General features: G+C 39.4%; 1 protein-coding gene across 5 annotated transcripts in view; it reads right to left on the reverse strand.

The window, feature by feature from the left end:
- TMTC2 (transmembrane O-mannosyltransferase targeting cadherins 2) overlaps positions 1-20,708 on the reverse strand; it is a 415,894-nt gene that overhangs the window by 176,801 nt on the left and 218,385 nt on the right. For all 5 annotated transcript variants that reach the window (XM_047788345.1, XM_047788343.1, XM_047788342.1 and 2 more), the window contains exon 4: positions 9,855-9,969. In XM_047788345.1, the coding sequence (XP_047644301.1) occupies positions 9,855-9,969 (115 nt within the window). The remainder of the gene's footprint in view (positions 1-9,854; positions 9,970-20,708) is intronic.

Here is a 20,708-nt window from a genome sequence, read left to right on the forward strand (position 1 = left end):
AAGAGTTCACCTATCTACTATATTAACAGAACAACTGAGTACAAAACGTAAAAGTGCATAGAAGAGCAGTGGTGTGACTGAGAAGGAAGGTCTGTAAGTGGGGATTTACAGAGGCAAACGCCAGTAGTACTTACTCTAGTCCGTTCCAAAGTAAGAAGAGCTTCAGCGAAGAGATTCCATAACATCAGCCTGTCTTAGACTAATGTCATTGTAAATTCAGTCACCCAATACTCTTTACCCCAGTGCTCTTACAAACTCAGTGTTGTTAACACATGGATAGACATGCCTACCAAACAAACTTACGGTTCCCATGTAGACGTGACTAGAACCCGAGGCTTTCCAGTATCTGCGACAATACAGCGGTGGAAATCCCATGCAAATACTACTAGCACCATGGAACTTTCTCATTCCTCTGTGTGTTCTGGTTACGTAAGCAGATCCACTGGGATCCATCGCCCTAGGCACTTGAACTGATTCCTTCCTCCCTCAGACCACTTACAAAAATTTACTGAATATTTCGAATGTGGTAAAATGAGCTTTGAAGTTACACAAAATCTGTAATTTGAACTAAGAATCGCATATGACGCTTTACACTCTAGAACACACAATAAAAGTCTTTCATCGTGCGCCCTCTTCTTTTGTAACCGACCTGGATGTACTATAATTTAGCTTCTCCAGTAAATCCTTTCTGGCTTCCTCTTCACCATCCCGCAGACGTCCAGGTCATCATATATTAATTTTCTTGCCTTAATCTCTTCTGGCATCTTGACAAGATAGACTTGGCCAAATTTTTTACGTGTAGTATATCAGGGCCAAAACTCAAGAATGGATAATTTAAGGCTAAAATATACTCAAGAATTTACACGCACAAATGCATATAAATGGTAGATGAAATCATTAGGCAGGCTCAGGTTGCCCTAGTTTCAAATAATCACTAATTTTTACTTTTGAAAATATTCTCAATAAAGGCTTTACTTTAAATCATTCATTGATTTATTCATCCCGTAGAGATGGTGAATATTACAGTAAGTCTACAAATAAGAACTGAAAATTACTACAAGACAAATTTAAATAATGTGTTTCTATAAACACAAATCTGTTGCATCAGGTAGGATTTTAAAGGTACTATAACTATTGTAAGAACCTTGAAACATTATCACGGTTTTAATAAGTCAGAATAGAAGTATATGCTTCAATATTGACTATTTAATTTCTTTCTTATTAACAAATGAAAATATCAGAACTTGTTGTGTTGAAACATCCCTTGGCTGGTGACCTAGTTATGTAATATACCCATTATTTTCTCTTACTAATTCTGAAAAACAGTTTGTTTTCAATATGTTTGCAATAAAGAAAATATTTCAGGGTTGGTGGGAGAAAGGAAAAGAGAAAGAACTCAGTCTTGACGCCAGATGATATATTCCAGAATCCTTATCCCACATCAGTATGGATACAATTACCATGTTCCCCGTGAGGGAAGTTTGCCACTCTTACATTTTTTGGGGACAGTTTCGTAGACACATATAATGGAAAAAGTTGTGGCATCGATCAGCATGAAGAGTCGAATATATGAACATGGCCAGTCACATGAGCTGGGAAAGTAATGGACTGGCTAGTTGTAATGGCAGGACGGGACTGTTGTCCAGCAAACTTGAAATTCGTTGACGTATTTTCATTCCTTAGTATATCCATTCATCAGCTCATTTAATCATTTATTAATTTACTCCTTAGCTTATGATTCAGCACATCCATAGTTTAACTCACTTATGAGCTTATTTATTAGCATAGACATAATTTAAAGCTCATGTGTGTGGCCCTGTGCTTGGTACTGGAGATAGGATGGGACCTAAATAATGCAGCCTTAACAAGACGACACTGCAATTAAGGGGAACATGGTATCACATATGTAAATATGATCCACACTACAAAGAGCCAAGTATTAGCTGCTATGGTGACATTTGGGCGGCTCTGAAACGGGAAAGGGATAAGGAAATCCTCCCAGGAAGTGTATAGGTATGTACCAGTCTCAGGCCAGGCGAAAAGGACGGGGAGTGGGGTATAAAGAAGTCCTAAGAGGAGGAGACGGAAGAGAATGGTGCAGACAAAGCAAGTAGTATGTGGAGAGGCCTCCCAGTGAGTAAGAATGTAACCTATTTGGGAAAACTCCAAGAAAGAACTTTCAACTAAAAATAAGATATATGAAAAAGCAGCAACAAAAACTTGGAATCAGGCTTTTTTTTTTTTTGTCTTTTTAGGGCTTCACCTGCAGCATTTGGAAGTTCCCAGGCGAGGGGTTGAATCAGCGCTATAGCTGCCAGCCTACACCACAGCCACGGCAACGCCAGATCCAAGCCGCATCTGCCACCTACGCCACAGCTCATGGCAATGCCAGATCCTTAACCTATTGAGCAAGGCCAGGGATCGAACCCACGTCCTCATGGATACTAGTCGGGTTCATTCACCACTGAACCATGACGGGAAAATCTACAATAACTTTTTAAATATCAACCTATGATGGTCTTCATAGAGACATAAAATACAGAAGCTTTAAAGGAAAGGGCCTGTAGATTTTTTTTTCTATGTAAAAATTCAAGTTATGTACCATAAAGATTACCATAAGAAAAGTAAAAATATAAGCAAAAATGAAAAGAACATACTAGCAGAACAGATATTGGAGGAGGCACATTTTCACTTTAAACCCTACAAATCAACAAGAAAAATGTCACCCATTATAGAATTAGGCAAGAACTATGAACAATGATTTTCTTGGAAAATTACAAAGAGCCAATAAACACAGTAAATTCCACTGGTCATTAGGGACACAAAGAATGAAGCAGCATAGTTTTGAAACCATCCCACTGGACATTTCTTAGTGCTGTCTGTGTAACAGCCCCAACTGAAACAGTTTCATGTTCATCAAAGCAGGGAGAGTCATGAAAATTGTGACATCTGTACACACACACACAGAAATAAAATCTCATGGCTGATTCACATATGAAGGGGGAAAGGTGAAAAGTATGCTTGTATAGCTACATGTTATAACCACATATACAAATGCTTGTGAAAACAAATGAAAAGATATATACTAGAGAAGGGAAAAGATGTGTAAGGCATATAATAATAACTTTCATTCTTTGCTCCATAGTCTTCAGTTTCGCTTCAGTGCTTTACTACACAATCGTATTGGTATATAAATTAAGTGGTAAAACCATCGACTAAGACTAAATGAAAGTATGTCGGGAGGATAGAAAATGTTCCGCCTTGCTCTTGCCCTGGGAGCAGGTGGGTATGCACCTGAAAGCTGTCTTACCTCATCCCAGCAATCACCGAAGGGCCAGATGAGTTCTGCATCCAGAGCTCTGAGCCCAAGCCAATGGAATTTCACCCAAGTCTCTTAGTCCAGTTCACTTGAAATCAGACATGGCGAGCCCATCCTGGCCCTCCTGGATAATAGCCTCTCCTAAGTTCTCAATGAAGGGAGTCCAGTCTGCCTACCTGGTGTCCTCTGAATACCTCCCACCATCTCTTACACCCGCCCCCCCACCGGAAGTTGGTAGGAAACCCTGTCATGAACTCAAGCCATGTGGTCAAGGGGTACTTTCCCCCTCATTTCTACAGAACTCACTTCCATAGGCTTCTCATGCCTTGTTGTCAATGGGGCTTCAAGGAATGACTCGGCCCCCTTATCAGGTGGTCCCACACTTTCATCCCACCCCTGCCATCTCTGATTATTCCAACCTCTCGAGGGTCCTCGAACCTTGGCCCTGAACAAATGTATTTCTCATGAGAACTAGATCCAAGGTGACAGCTCTGCACCCCACTGCTCTAGCCTCCTCAGTTACTTCCTCCTAAGACAGTTCTTGGCGTCATGAGATACACAATCTGCTAAAATTCTATGTAAAAATTTAGCTTCCTAAAGGAGTCTTTAACTCAACCCCACTTCTCCATTAAAAACCACTATCTGGCTCTCTGTCTTGTAAACGGAAGGTCCCAGGAGGTGGCTGTTTTCATTGAATTGTATTTCTCCAAAAAAAAAAAAAAAAGATATGTTGACGTTGTAACCCTCAATACCCTAGATTCTGGCGTAATTTGGAAAAAAGGTCATGCGGATGTAATGTGATGACAAGGGTGGGCCCCTAATCTGAGTGGTATCCTTTTAGAAAGATGTCACAGGGAAGACAAAGTCACACAGGGAGATCACCCTCTGATGACAAAGGCTCACATTGGTGTCACACACCTTCACGCCAAGGAACTCCAAAGAACGCCTCAAACCACAGGAAAGAGGAAAGGAAGGAAGGATTCCCCTACAGGTATTAGAGGGAGCGTGCCCTGTGGGACGCCTTGATTTTGAACTGCTCATCTCCAGAATTTCTTTTATTTTAAGCCACCTAATTTGTGGTGCTTTGTTATGGCAACCCTAGGAAACTAATCCATGAACCCATCCTGACGTCAATGTGTTTGTTTCTGAAACTTTAAGAAAACACAAGTCTAGGCGTCTAATTCAAGGACATACTCATAGGAGTTCCTGTCCTGGCGCAGCAGAAGTGAATCTGCCTAGCACCCACGAGGATGCAGGTTCCATCCCTGGCCTCACTCAGCGGGTTAAGGATCTGGCATTGCCACGAGCTGTGGTGTAGTTTGCAGACATAGTTCGGATGCCGTGTTGCTGTGGCTGTGGTGTAGCCCAGCAGCTACAGCTCCAATTCGAACCCTAGCCTGTGAACCTCCATATGCCGTGGGTGCAACCCTAAAAAGACAAAAAAAAAAAAAAAGAATGTGCTCATAACCCAGAAATGTTTAGTGGCAATGATCAAAATACACTCACCCAATTCAAAGCATGCGGCTATCTAATGCCCACTACTAATCTCATCACTTACAGTCATAAATGGAATTTCCTCTGTTCCGATACAAATTTCATAATTCATTTACAAAATCAACAAATATAGTTAGAACCCCCACAGGCATGCGAGACACAATGACCCATAAAAAACTGCGACTACTTCAAGATGCTGACTATCAGTGGCAATGACCACCATACTTCAATATGAAATATGGCATTGCTATCAACTTTAGATAGATCATCTTTATTTTTTATTTTTATTTTATTTTTTGTGTGTTTTGAAGCCCAAACTGGTGGCACATGGAGGTTCCTAGGCCAGGGGTCGAATCAGAGATGTAGCTGCCGGCCTACGCCACAGCCACCACAACTTGGGATCCGAGCCACATCTGCAACCTACACCACGGTGCACAGAAACGCCTGATCCTTAAGCCACTGAGTGAGGCCAGAGATCGAACCCGCATCCTCATGGACACTAGCCGGGTTCGTTAGCCACTGGGCCACGACGGGACCTCCAAGACAGATCATCTTTACAGTATTTATTTATTCCTAGTTTATTTATAAGTCTTTTTCTCTGAAGACATTTCTAGAGATGATAACAATTTTTTCCTTTTCTGACCTTTTAACCTGAAGGGTACTGAATTGTGGTAATGAATACGCCATCGTAAGCTTAGAAGAAATCCCCTCTCATACTGGTGTTTTAATCTGTACCATGCTGCTGCATCCACTATATTAATTTTAAGATATGCCTACATTTATACTCATAAATCTAATTGGCCTGTTGCAATTCTGTCATTTGCTCTTGATGTTTGCTTTTTGTTTTGTTTTTTGAGTTTTGCTGTTGTTTTTGGCATTATTCTCTTTTGGTTTTTATGTTAAAAACAGACCTTCTGCTATCAGTTTTACTTAGCTTCATAAAAACAGGTGCAACCAGTACCAAGCAACGCCACTTGATTAAGACTTGGTAGAACTTAGGAAATGCCTTAACTTGGTTCTTTGAGGAGAAAACTCTTTAATACGGCTTTCAAATTTTTCCAAGGTTTTGGATTCAGACTGCCGACTTTTTCCTGAGTTACTGTTACATCACTTACACTGCCGCCGGAAAAGTATTCATATTAGGAAGATTTTCATATCTATAATTAACACTTTGTTATCTTAAGCTTCCACATATCTCTCTGGTTGCAGCCCCAGTCTCATTCGCAACATTGTATATTTGAAATTTTCCATTGCATTCATGACCCTTGACAGAAATTGCTGCTTTTTTAAAGAACAAACTCTCATATTTACTCATTCCTCCCCATTGTTTCTCTGTATTCTACTTTATTAACGTTTTTCTTTCTACTTCCCTTAAATGTATTAATTTATTTTATTGCTCCTTTCCTAGCTTCTCAGATGAGATGATTAGATTCCTACAGAACAGAAATGACAACTAACTTATGGTGGCATAATCTCTATTCGCTGCAGAAATAATCCCTTTTGTTATGTAAGATAATCAAGAATTGATTAAGGCACATTAAATTTATTACCTGCTTTCTGAAATCTAGTGCCTAATGAAATATTCAATATTCTATTGAATGACCTGGAACTATACATGGCATTCATGCCATATCCCTTTTCTTACAAAGGGAGTAAAAAAAACCTGATCTTATTAATAACCACCTCTCCAGCAAGCATTTTTCATTAGGGTTTAAGGAGATTTATCTATATGGTCTCACAGCTTATATACATATCCACAGTGGAAGTTACGAGGTACAGCTTTTAAATCCCACGAAAAGATCATTTGTTTAATTGAATAAATCTCTCTTCTCAGCAGAGAATAAGCCTGGAGAAGCATTTTCTTTTTCTTTCAACCCTTGCTTAACAAGCATCACTAGAACATAAGTAACTTTTCAACCAGTGGCTACAGATAAGAGAAAGAAAAACAGGTTCAAAGAGATACTGGTTGTTCAGCTTACTTTCTCCCCGGAAAGTGTATGAAGAATAGACAGCAGAAGCAAAGTGGCATCCCATATTGCAAAGCAAGCAGTGCCTTTGACAATATTACTTTCAGAGGCAAAAAAAAAGAGAATGTGTACATTTATCAAACTGCCAAGGCTCTCTCTCATGAAATAAAAATAGTATGAATCAGTAATACAGTAACATCACACTATTTAGATGAAGATAAATAACGGAGGGAAGTCTTTGTGGAAGTCTCTGCATATATCCAATCAGGAGAAAGATGCAATCTCAAACTATTTCAGGAAAAAAGATGGAATACATATGGTGAAGCACTAAAAACTCAGCTGAGCATGAATATCGGGGGTTGTGTAACCTGGAGAGGGGGTGCTCCATCTGAAGACATTCCAGGTTCGAAAGAGAAAACTGAACACTCTGCCCTGTCCATGCAAAACATACGCTGACCTATTTAGACGACATACCACGAGACTGGGATCCCAGGGTGAAAGTCTAGGAGGTTAAAGACAAGGTAAATGGACAAAGAGGAAGTTAAACCAAGCTCATCCTGTCTGCCTTCCCTTAAAAATCTAGACTTTTCTTTTTTAATGATTTTTATTTTGTCCATTATAGTTGGTTTAGCGTGTTCTGTCCATTTCTACTGTACAGCAAAGTAACCCAGTCACACATACATAAATACATTCTTTTTCTCATATTATCCTCCATCCTGCTCCATCGCAAGTGACTGGATAATAGTTCCCTGTGCTGTACAGCAGTATCTCATTGCTTATTATCCACTCCAAATGCAACAGTTTCCATCTTTTAACCCCAAACTCCCAGTCCATCCTACCCCCGCCCCTGCCCCCCTTGGCAACCACAAGTCTCTTCTCCAAACCCATGAGTTTGTTTTTTTTCTATTGATAGGTTCATTTGTGCCATATTAGAGTCCAGGTATAAGTGATATCACATGGCATTTGTCTTTCTCTTTCTGACTTACTTCCCTTAGTATGAGAGTCTCTAGTTCCATCCATGTTGCTGCAAATGGCACCACTTTGTTCTTTTTATGGCTGGGTAGTATTCCATTGCATATATATACCACATCTTCTTAATCTGGATTTTCTGATGTTTATTTTTTATTTATTTTTATATCTGTGCTTTTAGATTAAGGCCGTACAAAAGATTTAGATGTAACCAGAACACAAATACATATTAAAAATTAAGTTGACAAATTAGTTGATACTGTAATATTCAGAGCAGTCATGAAACACAAGCAGTAGGCATCTTACGATGCCTGATCCCTTCTTCCTGGGAAGTGGTTCTCCTCCCTTCCTTTCCAACTCTGGAGGTACTACCAATGAGGTCTCTTACAGTCCGGGCTACACAGCCCAAAGTTTCATTTAAAAGAGGATATATGATCCCGGAAAGGTCAATCAGAGATGTTTCCCCAGGGTTAACAGAGACACCAAGACAACTCCTTCAGAGTCTGTATGCATACAGGTGCAAGAATCATCAACCCAGAAAGAGGCCCACAGAGAATGGAGTGAACCCAGAGGAAACCTAAAGCACAAAATGGAGACAAGTACCCAAAAAATAATAAAAACTCTGGATCTAGGAGTTCCCATCATGGCTCAGCGGTTAACGAATCCGACCAGGAACCATGAAGTTTCGGGTTCGATCCCTGGCCTTGCTCAGTGGGTTAAGGATCCGGCGTTGCCGTGAGCTGTGGTGTAGGTTGCAGACGTGGCTCAGATCTGGCGTTGCTGTGGCTGTGGTGTAGGCTGGCAACTGCTGCTCCCATTCGACCCTTAGCCTGGGAACCTCCACATGTCACGGGAGCAGCCCTAGAAAAGGCAAAAAGACCAAACACAAAAAAACCAAAAAACCTCTGGATCTAATTGTGCCTTCATCTAGTCAATCTTAGGAACTTTCAGTGAGAAGGGTGAAGAAATTCTCTTTTGTGTTTAAGCAAGTTTAGACTAAGTTTCCCTTATAAACAAAAGAATGTTATAAATATAAGAGACAGAAAAGGGATTTTAGATGAACTTTTATTTATCCACTCGCATCTAACTGTACCTCGGGGGGGCTTTCCATTCAAAGAACAGAACAGAATTCCCCCTCAGAGCTTTTTCTAACCCAATATACACAGGATTTCTCAATTATCCCATTACCTCAACCTCAACCTCATCATCACAACCTTGGAAGGAGGGAAGGGGAGAGAAGAAAAATTACCGTATTTGATAACTCGCAGGTTTAGTACATGTTCTGTATATACTTTGACACCAGCAATTTTTTAACAGAGGATAAAATTTATCATTATTAATAATTAAGATACCAATTATATAGCGTATCATACTTAGCAGCCTTATTTTATGACGCCAACTAAGTTTTTCCTTTTCTTTCTTTTTTTTTTTTGGTGGTGCCTGCAACATGCAGAGGCTCTGGGGCCAGGGATCCAACCCACGCCACAGCAGCAACCAATCATGTTGGGTCCTTAACTGGCTGAGCCGGCAGGAACTCCTCAACCATGTATTAGCGATGCAAATTTATTTATTTATTTTTCTGCCTGCAGCTGCACCTGAGGTACATGGAAGTTCCTGGGCTAGGGGTTGAATCAGAGCTGCGGTATCAGCTCTACACCACAGCCACAGCAACAGCAGGATCCTTAACCCACTGAGGCCAGGGATAAAACCCATAGCCTCACTGACCCCATGTTGGATTCTTAGCCCACTGAGCCACAACGGAAACTCCATTAAAAAACTCCATTTAAGTCTATTTAAATGGAGCTCCATTTAAGAAAAAAAATAACAAAACTAAAAGTCTTTATACCAATGTTTATGTTATATGGAACAGTACTTCAAAAAAAAATACAGCTATATTTTATCAATACACATGACTATCAATGACATGGCACAAAGCACAGATCACAAATGCCACCCATGCACTAATCTTGGAGGCACGATTCATGAAAAGATTATTGCAGAAAAACAGCTAGCATCATCTCCATCTGCAGCAGTTAAAGCAACAGTCCCTCTCGCCACGTGTTTCAAAGGTGAACCAAACCAGAGGAAGCAAAATGCATACTCACAAATTATAAAGCATGTCAGCCATGTTGCTTCGATAGTACAAAGCGTTTCTATAGGCGCTTTCAGCTTCGGAAATTTTGCTCTGACTCTTCAAAACATTTCCAAGGTTACCCCACGCTGCCAAAGAGAGAGAGAAGCACTATTCAGGCTGAGTGTCCTTCCAATTATACATGACATAACATCAGGCCATCAGGAAGTACCCCAGGGAGAAAAAGAAAACCTCCTAAAACATTTTTAAGAAAGAAAATGCATCTCCTTTATATGCCAACATTTCATCAAGCAAGGGGATTAAACACAATGAAAGCCCCCCCAAATAATAACTGCATCTCAAAGCTGACACCCACATACAGCTCATCATAAGGCCAACGGCTGTGTTTCCTCCAGAGCGCCGGTAAAGACCTCCTGCTCTCTCAGTTTTCCGTAGGGATCTTCATGGACTGAAATATCACAGACTTACTAGGGCAGAAGCTGTAAGAAGTCATCTTACAATAAACAAAGATTTCATTCATATATGAAAGGACTGATACACGATATAGAAGAATTGGGGGAGTGAAAAGGAAGATTAAGTAACATCAAATCTGTGAAGAGGCTTCAGAGTCATTAGAACATATCAGTAAAGCACTATGCTTCTTAAAACAGTTACGGATATACGGTTTACGCAGATATAATGTTCTGTGCTAATACATTCTTATGTGGGACAATTGGTAACAGCATTTTCACACACAATCCCATTTTAAAAATCTGTATTTTCTGTGTGCCGTATATTTCACTCCAAATAAGCATGATTTCGCAACATTGGAAGGAGTAAAAGACACCCACCAACACTTGCCCCTGAAAGCATGGCTCTCCAGCAGACGTATCCCTCAAACTTGGGTGTTTCTCTCGTCTTCTTTCCTTCCCACAAGGAAATGAGCCCTGCCCAACTAGACGGTGAGGCTGAGAAGAAGACTCACGTGTGTCACTATCTATTTATTGGGGTAATTACTAGGTGTACATGAAGAATGAAAAGGGTTTCAAGACACCAATTTTTAATGCATGGAGAAGTGTAAAATCTTTCAATGCCAAGTCTGCCTCTGTGCCCTGTAATTTACCAGAGTGCCTTCCTTTACTCATCTGTAAAGTGGGGGGAAACAGTACCTCCTGGGGTTTGCGAGGAGGATTAAATGAGCTTGTAGAGGGAGCCATAATGCGGGGTAATGGCTGCCTGGAGACATCAGTATGGTAATTAGGACATGCTCAGATAATCAGATGAAATAACTGCTTCCTTGGAGTTTAAAAAATGCTGCCTTTTCAAATGTGTAGTCTTAAAGTTATCTTGGGGATGCTTGAGTTCACAGGTTTCTGGCACTGTTGTCTGTACATAGGGGGTATAAATCAGTGCCTGCCATGTAGCAAACACTCAATAAATATTTGCTATTATCATTAATATCATTGTAATCGATGCTTTTTGCATTTTATAATATTAAACATTGCTTATAGAAACAGTATTAAATATAATACACTTTATGCCTTTAATATTATCAAAAAGAATAATAATCCTTCATATTTGGAAAGTCAGATATCTGCTTTTCCTCTGGTGGAAAGAGGAGAAAAACGGGTCCTTAAGATACTGCAGCCCCTCTTCATGCCAGATACCGCACTGCACCCTAGAAAAGTACTGTCTCACAGAGCTCTCGTGCAGTCCAGTACATAACAGCCACGCTGGGTGGATAAGAAGACAGACTCAGAGACAGTAAAGAACTTGCCAAGGTGATGCAGGAGTCTTAAAGCTGGCACTTCCATCTGGAGCTGGCTGCTTCCAAACTTTTTCCAGGCTCCACCCAGCATTTTCATACCACATTTCATCTTTCATTGCAAACCAACACTCACGCACTAGAATCAGGCCTTGGCATTAGGAATCAATAGAAAACTGCAACATTCACACACTAGGAGTTAGGCCTTGGCATTAGGAGTCAACAGAAAACTGAATCCTTAAACTGAAAGATAAAAGTTAGCTTAAAAAATACAAAGTAGGAAAAACATAAAACAAAATATATTATGATCATCTATAAATAGGCAAAACACCATATGTATTTTGTATTAATCCCCCAAACAACCACTGAATTAATAAAGCATGGTTCAGTAGAATCGTCGAATAGCCAGGCTGTTTTTCAACCCACCTCACCCTCCCAGAGTTCTGCTTTCACTGTGGCATAAGCAAATGAAAATACACTTACACTGGAATCACTCCAGAGAAATGCATTCAAATATTAAAATAAACATCAGGAAAACCTCACTGAAATGCTATCCTATCTAATCCATAGTCTTAGAACACAGACGCCAAAAAACATTATGGCAAGAAATCACTTTGAATATCAAAGCATCTTTCCAGATAAATGGTTTGACACTTTTCCAGGTACTTATATCTCAATTAAACAATTCACGTGTGTTTCTCTTGTTAACAGCCAGTAGACACATGTCTAGAATATATGTTTACTCGTTTGGCTAGTTTTTCATTTGTTTGTTCATAAATGTATCTGTTTATTAAACAGGTACGTGTTAAGCACCTATTTTGTGCCAGGAATGTTACTGGGGGCTGGCACTTAGAACTGTACGTACACAGGAGTTCTCACCCATGGGGAGCTTAGTTTGAAATGGGGAGTAAAGTGGAGCGGGGACAGGAGGGCCACACAGTAGAATAAATGAGTTGGCCTCAGGTGTTAAGTGCTACAAACAATATAAAACAAAGAAAGATGGAAGGGATGAGGCTGATTTATACAGGGTGTCCTAGAAGTAGGGAAATGGGTGTGGTCTCTAAAAACCGAGGACAAAGAGCAAGCCTTGCAAAGATTGGCGATTTCAGGTAAGGAAGCAGGAAAGAAGAATCCAAGGTGACTTTCACAGGGAAAGGCAACAAGACACGGAGTATTTCCAAGTAAGATTACAATTTTGAAATTACAGCAAGTGAGACTACGATTGAGCAATTAAAAATCATCAGCAAAGTGATGTGGCAAAGCCACAATGTGATACTAAGTTTCTTGGTTTTTGTCCAAACAGAAACCTCTCATATCCTTATGATGAAGTCATTGCCCTGGGTGACTGCAAAAAGAAAAAGTCCCAAATTAAGCACGTAGTTTTAAAAATAATTTTAATGGCTTATGGATAAGAGGAGGAGGAGGCCAGGAAGGGAGGGGGGAAAGAAAGGAAAGATGAGACAAAGTTATTTTGAGACCATGACAGATGAGAAAAAGCAAGATAATTTTACTAAATACAAAAAAAGATAAAGGCCCCCGTATGACCCTCAAAATACCAAGCCTCCCACTCTCTTGCTAAATGAATGACTTCTTTATCCAGGCATAGAATTGTCCCAGCGTCCTATTTAGAGGACTCCCCAGTTTCCCTAAACTCCCTCTCAAATCGCCCAAACAAAATCCAAATCCAGTGATAGGACACATCAAGAGATTTCCCAGGACCCCCATAGCACAGTATTCCCTCAGCTCAGGGAGTCATTAAGCCACCTTCTTTACTATCGGTGTGTTCCTGCCGGCCCCTGGCTGAAAGGTGATGATGGAAATGCTCTTATCATATTCCAACATGAATATGAATATGATTATTGTCTTTTTAGGGCCACACCTGCAGCGTATGGAGGTTCCCAGGCCAGGGGTTGGATCAGAGCCGTAGCTTCCAGTCTACACCACAGCCACAGCAATGCCAGATCCTAGCCACGTCTGCGACCTACACCAGAGCTCACAGCATCGCCAGATCCTTGACCCACTGAGCGAGGCCAGGGATGGAACCTGCGTCCTCATGGATGCTGGTCAGATTCGTTTCCACTGAGCCACAACGGGAACTCCTATAATTATTTTCCAAATCCCTCTTTCCTAAGGCAATTGCTCTTCAGTACTGTGTTTACCAAAACAGAGTTTAAGCTTTTAAGTAAGAACTGATAAAACTAAGCCTAAAATTTTTGCATCCTTTTTTTTTTTTTTTTGGTGTAAAATTGTTGTTACTATTCCCTACTTTTAAACTTAAGTATGACTGGTTTTTGCATCAATGCTAACATAGAGATTACTTCTAAAAATAGAAAGGTAGCCTATAGAATATAACCTAAAACTTTCTTGAGTAGTCAACTAAATAGTAATCTTGTCATAAAACGTGTTCATTGATAAACAAAAAGCAGGAAAAATGTCGACTTGAGAAACCAGTTAAAATTTAGCTTTTACAGACATATGATAGTTTAAAGCAAAATACATTAAAATGAAATATAAAAAGTACATATTAAAAGGGCGAATGTGATGATTTCAAATCTATGCAGTTAATCTATAGAATTAATCAGTGTAGCTTAGGTTCTTCTTTCCTATGACTTGACAAATGTGAGCATATTGACCAAGTCAACTGCTTTATATTAGATCAATTTTTACACTTAGCTGGTCTAATGAATTCAAAGTATCCACATCAAAACTTGAAAAATATGGAGGAATATTTCAAGGCTCATGGATAGGACAATTTAACACTATAAAGACGTCAATTCTCCCAAAATTAATCTATAAATTCTATGTAAGACCAATCAACATTTTAGCATCATTTATTAACAAACTTAAAAATGTATTCTAATAACCACAATAGAAGAGAAAAATGAAATTAGGCTTTTATAGCATATTCACCATATACAAAGGTACACGCCAGAGAGTTTTAAAAGATAAATGTGAAAATGGAAAGGTAGAGTTCCCGTCGTGGCTCAGTGGGTTAAGAACCTGACGTAGTGTCTGTGAGCATATGGATTCAATCGCTGGCCTCGCTCAGTAGGTCAAGGATCCAGCACTGCTGCAAGCTGCGGCAGGCATCACAACGGTGGCTCGGACCTGGCGTGGCTGTGGCTGTGCTGCAGGCCTGCAGCTGCAGCTCCAATTCAACCCCTGGCCCAGGAACTTCCACATGCTGCTATTAAAAAAAAAAAAAAAAAAGAAGGTAAAAAAACCAGTAAAACTAACAGAAGAATATATAGATTCTGTTTGTGGAAGGGAGACTTCTTAGAAAGACTTCCAAATACAACTCAAAAAGGTAAAAAAAATTATGAATTTGAGTATCTCAAAATGAAGGACTTCTATTTACTGAAGGACACTATGACAAAGTTAAACACACAACAATACACCAGACGCTCTTTCAAATACGTACACAAACAAGGGACGATACTGAGAAATACAAAAAACTCTGAACAAAGCAATAAGAAAGTAAGAAATCAAACACTGGGGGAGAAAATGGGCAACAGCTGTCAATACGAATGCACAAAAAAGGAACCCCAAATAAATACCGTAATAAATTAAATGACTCTCACTGATATTCAAATTCCTCAGTAATAGAGAAATGAAAATTATAACAATATTCGAGATTGGCAAAACACAGAAAACTGGATAACGCCAAGTCCTGGTGGGAATGGAGAGGAGGGCGCTGTGCACTGTGGGGGGCGGTGTAGCCTGGGGAAGCCGCTGTGTCATGCCACCTGTCAGTCCTCTGTCAATTCGACAAATGCCATTGACTCCACCATGAGTAACCCCTGACCAGCAATGCCACTGAGAGAAATTCTCATCTAGGAGAACACATACAAGGATGTTTAATGCAAGCCTCTTAGTTTTGGCTGAGACTAAGAAGTACTCAACTGACCCATCATGGGCATATCATGTGAGACATAAACTTTATGGATTACTGTTCAGCAGTGAGAAAAAATAAACTCCATGGAAATACGGTAACATGACTGGACCTTGAAAAGCCTACAAAGATTCAAAATACCTAACGCATTCTGTGTCACGCCAGTTATAAATATTAAAAACTCATTCCCACTCAAAATGTCGCTATATATTTCACAAGGGTATATCCTAAAGCTAGGGACGCAAGTCAAGTACATTAGAGCAGTTACCTATAGTGCGAAGGGAAAAATGAAGTCAGGAACAGAGATAAAAGGGAATAAATACATGAATAAAAGGAAATTTGTAGGGATCATCCTGAAAACTGGTCACAAACCAAGGATTACAGTTAATCTAACTTCTGCAACTGAGTTGGGGGGTAGGGAAAAAGGAAAACTGAAGTCACACTTTACATTCTTTTAAAACAGAGATGGATGGGGTTATCCTATACCCTACTTAAGGAATAAAGGGTTTTAACATTCACTGAACTTCTTCTTGTACTAAGACAATTTGAAACAGATGTTTGAGATTTTCTTCAAATTTTCACTTGGTAATTATACTTCGGAGCAACGAACTGAAAGATCTTATGTTTTCAGTAATATTTAATGTCATTTACATTTTTTACATTTTTAAGCCCATATATTTTATTGATGCATTCATTTCATGTAGTGATCTTTTAAAAGTAGTTTTATTGGAATAAAATCCCTGAAATTCCTCCAAGAAATTGTAATGAAGCCTAAAAAAAAAAAAAAAAATCTCTTTTTTTAAAGTCTGTGTTTTAATACACTGTGCCCAAATAAATCCAATGCACACATAAAACTATGGAGATAATAAAGCACTTATTTGCAGTTTAAAAACATGTAATTAATTTATTTTAAAATCTCAATGTAATTTTTGAAAGCTTTTCCCAACAGTGCTTCAAAATATTCAGAAAACTCATTTTATCCCTGTTGTTTGACTAAATGAATGTTATAAGAAGCTGGTCTAATTGCGGGACTACTGTTCCATCTCATTGGCTTAACTTGCAGCCCTATGAGCCTTGGTGGAGAAAAAGAGAAGAAAGGGTGAAGGGAGCAGGGACCGTGGAGAAGGAATAAACATATATGCATATTATGATAATCAAAGTCATAATAGGGAGTTCCCACCGCAGCGCGACAGGATCAGCAGCATCCCTGCAGTGCAAGGACTCAGGTTCGATCCCCGGGCCGGCACAGTGGCTCAGGTCATAACAGAGGCTCAGCTCTGATAGTAGCCAGGGAACTCCATAGGCCATAGGGAAGCCAAAAAAAAGTTGTTTTTTTTTAAATAGTACTTTCATTTATTTAGTTTATTTGATGCTTGGCAGTGTTCGGAATTTATTTAAACAAATAATAACATTTCAGGTACATCACTATACCTCTTTCATTGATGAGAAAACAAGTTAACTCCCCAAATTGCCAAGCTAATGACACGGAAGAACCAGATCTGGCTGAAGGTGTCAGAATCTCCCTCTCAATACGGAGTCCGAATACCAAGCAGAAGAACACATTACAATACCCAATATTTTCACATAGTTAATTGAGGGACTAGAGTGTAATATGAAAACAAAATAAATTATCCAAATGAATCATCCCCTCAGAAGTGCTAGGGGCAAAATACTCCAGAAACAACAAACTAAAGCTATCTGGTACCCATGCTTCATAATGTATTTTCCATACCACAGAAACATAAATGCCAAAAATGTACTGTGTTGTACCTGTCTTTGGGAATGTAATTTTCAATGTCACATTTTCTAGTTAATGCAATGGAAATAGAATACACTCTACCTATGTAGACATATGGTTGTTGCTCAAAGACACTGGGGATTTAGGTACATTCATCAAGAATTCGTAAATGCCCTGAAGATGTCTTCCACGTGACAGAGATATTTAAAAAGCCTTGTTTACCAAGTACATGACCTATTTCATAGGACTAGGCATATATGCTGATTCAACTGAAGGAAAAGTAAACAGATATGTCTGGATATCACCAGATAAGCTTTAGGAAATCTCATCTGCAAAGTTATTTTATTTTCAAGAAGAAACAAAATTTCTCATTAAAAAAAAAAAAACCAGGAAGCAAAGATGCAAGAATAACTCATATCCCAAAGGCCCTTCACATGGATATTTAACTGCATCTAAAAGGTATCCACTTACAAAGAAACTTGACCTTAATTCGCAAAGAAAGCTCCCCTTGTACTTAGTCCACAATCTGCCACCGTTTATTTTATGTTCTTTGAAAGGCAGAAAAACAACTAAATTTTCCCATCGTGCAAAAGTGCTTCTAAAGAGAAAACTGAAGGTGAACTCCTTCGAGAAATGTTACAAGTGATATACAACAATGATTCTCTCCAAAATTCGTTCAAGGCCGTCATTCAAATGCAATAGTTCTAAGCCTAGAAATGCATATGTACTCTCAAGTAACCACTGCAATTTCATAGCTCTTGACCTATCTTTCGAAATCAATGCAGGGTGATTTAAGCAGGCATGTAAAGAATATTGTTTACTTGATACTAAAAGTTTGAAGATATTTATATTCACTTACTATAAAAAAGTTGCAATAATTTTCTTATGATTATGGCCTGCATTGCTCTTTGAAAAATTAGCTAACAGGATGAATGAATCTCAATACTGATATTAAAATCTTAACTACTTAATATGCAGGCAAGTAATTATGCCTCAAGGGTATCAAGCCAGCCTTCATTTCACTGGTGCACTGAGAACACAGCCACCACAGTCAGCAAGACCTCTCATCTTTGACTTCCGCCTTCAGCGATCATTTATCTGGGCCTCCGAACTTGTAACATATGCCTTGGTTCCCAGTATCAAGTTCTATGTAAAGATCTGGCAAAAATGAGACATTTCATTGCTTTAAATAAGGTGATAAACCCTAAATCTTGCTTCCTCCCGAGTTGCTTGTTTGAAATCACAACGCTACCACCCAAAAAGGGTTACATGTTGAAATCTTGCCAGTTCTCGAAACCAGACTGGCTGCAAAAGAAGATAAATTCAGGAGTGCCTAGTGTATCTGATAAGATTTGTTTTTGTTCAGATTATAGACCTATTTGGGGGCTACGTGTTATGTTTATCTGAACCCTTTTAATCCACCTAACAAAAGCCATCGTCCAGTTGGTACTGGATGAAGACACTGTGCCTCCGAGAAAGGGACACTTCAAAGCCAGTGGAGCGAAACGTTGTGTCTGTTTGGTTCCAAAGCCTTTGCTTTTCATCACCAGAGGACACTTGGACTTCAGATGTGTTCCAAAGATGTTAAGTTAGAGAACTGTCATTTGAAAATATAAAGAATAATGAGGTTAAACTTTCTAACCTCAACGAAGAGGGAAAAAAGAAAAAAGGAAGCAGAGGGAGGGGAAAAAGAGCTACTTAACTGCATGAAACTTGAGATAAGTGTGAATGGGCTTTTTGTTTGTATTTGTCTTTTCGTCCAGAATGCATTCCACTCCCTCTATTAATAGAGATTGTAAGAGGGTCAACATTTGCAGCCTGGGCTTCTTAGGAATTATATGATAGTCCCTTCATATGACTCCAGGGAACTAAGAGCCCTTACAAGCCTACAAGAATTTATTTTTACTAAAGTAATTATACCTTGGATTAGGACAGAAAAGAACATAATGTTGAATGGATAAAAAAAAAAAAATTGTCTCCTTAAAATGTTACGTGGAAAAAGTAGACATAATTTAAGAATTATGATTTGTGTGATACCAGACTACATATACTATATGCTTTTCTGTTATCCTAATTATAGCAATTTTATAATATACGACTATAACTCTTGTTTTCCTACCTTTGGTTACTCAGATGGACCTGAAAATAAATTTATTCCTAATAAGGGAAAAAAGTATTAAAAACAACAAAAAAATAAAATTTAGTATTGCAATAATATGTTAATATTATCTTGACACCATTGTTAGTCACTACAACAATTGTCAATTATATAATTGCAATCTCCACATATACAATTCAGTGCCGTTTTGTTGTTGCTGCTGTTTTAACCTACTTAGGGTTATGCCCTAGCATTTTATCATCTGCACTCTCTACTATATTCTGACTTTGACCATGAGCATTCCCACATCCGTAGTTCAGGGCCTGTTATTAGAACCACACATTGTTCACCAAGCTGGGTCTTACCCGTGCCTGCCTTCACTCATTCATTTCCCATCAGTGCTCAGAATTTTTCCCATGGCCTCTCCATCAAAACCAAACAAAAAATTGGCTCCATGTCCCTTTCTAAGAGCAATATGCACAGTATTATATATGAAGATAGTAAATACAATTGTGTTTACAACAAAAGGACTGGACGAGGGGGAAGAATTCCGAAGTACCTGAGCTTTGAGGCACTCCTCAGATCTTACCAACAGACCCTTCTCTGTTAACACTGGTGAAAGCAGTCAATATAAGACACTCGGTGAACACAGAATTGGCATACACCACAAATAGTGACCCTGTTGATATAAAACACATACATACTGATGCAGGAAAGACTCATCAGAAATTCCCTGTATCAGCCAACCTCTTAGCCCATGAAGTCATTCAGCCAGGACCACTGATTGATTGCAAATTATAAAGAGAAGTTGAGTTGTTTGGGATTTCCTAACAGAAATAGAAGTGTCCCAGGGAACCTCCAACGGCTTGCCTCTGTCACATTTGGCTGGCTTTGCGCATGGCTCAGTTCTCAATGGTGAAGAACTCTGAGAAAAGGGAAGAGTTCCGGTATTCTCAACAACTCCAGGGGCGGGGGGGCGGCGGTGGGGGGATTTAAAAACAAAATTCCCTCTTTGGCTGTTTTATAGCCTGGCCTCATAATCTACTTTATCTCATAGTGACTCCTGTCACCCTTTAAGTGGGTCCCCAACATCTAACAGCCCCAGGTTAGTTTCCCACTACAGGTCAACTAAAAGGAAATGTGATGAGGAAGCAGAAAACAAAGCACCCCAAAGCTAAGCTTTCACATCTAGTTCCATTGCCACTTAGATCTGGGTGCAGGAAGTAAATTACCGAACTCTTTACTTCTCATTAGCAAAAGGGAGTCAACATGTACTACAGACCAAATCCTGGGCAAGGGGAGGCTACCCCCGGTCTGTCCCCCACGGCGCTACTGCTATACTCACTGCACAGATCAGCCCCTAGAGGCTCACAGAGGCTGTGCCAACAGGTATCC

This window comes from Phacochoerus africanus, chromosome 7 (assembly GCF_016906955.1).
Source record: "Phacochoerus africanus isolate WHEZ1 chromosome 7, ROS_Pafr_v1, whole genome shotgun sequence".
NCBI classification, from domain to species: Eukaryota; Metazoa; Chordata; class Mammalia; order Artiodactyla; family Suidae; genus Phacochoerus; species Phacochoerus africanus.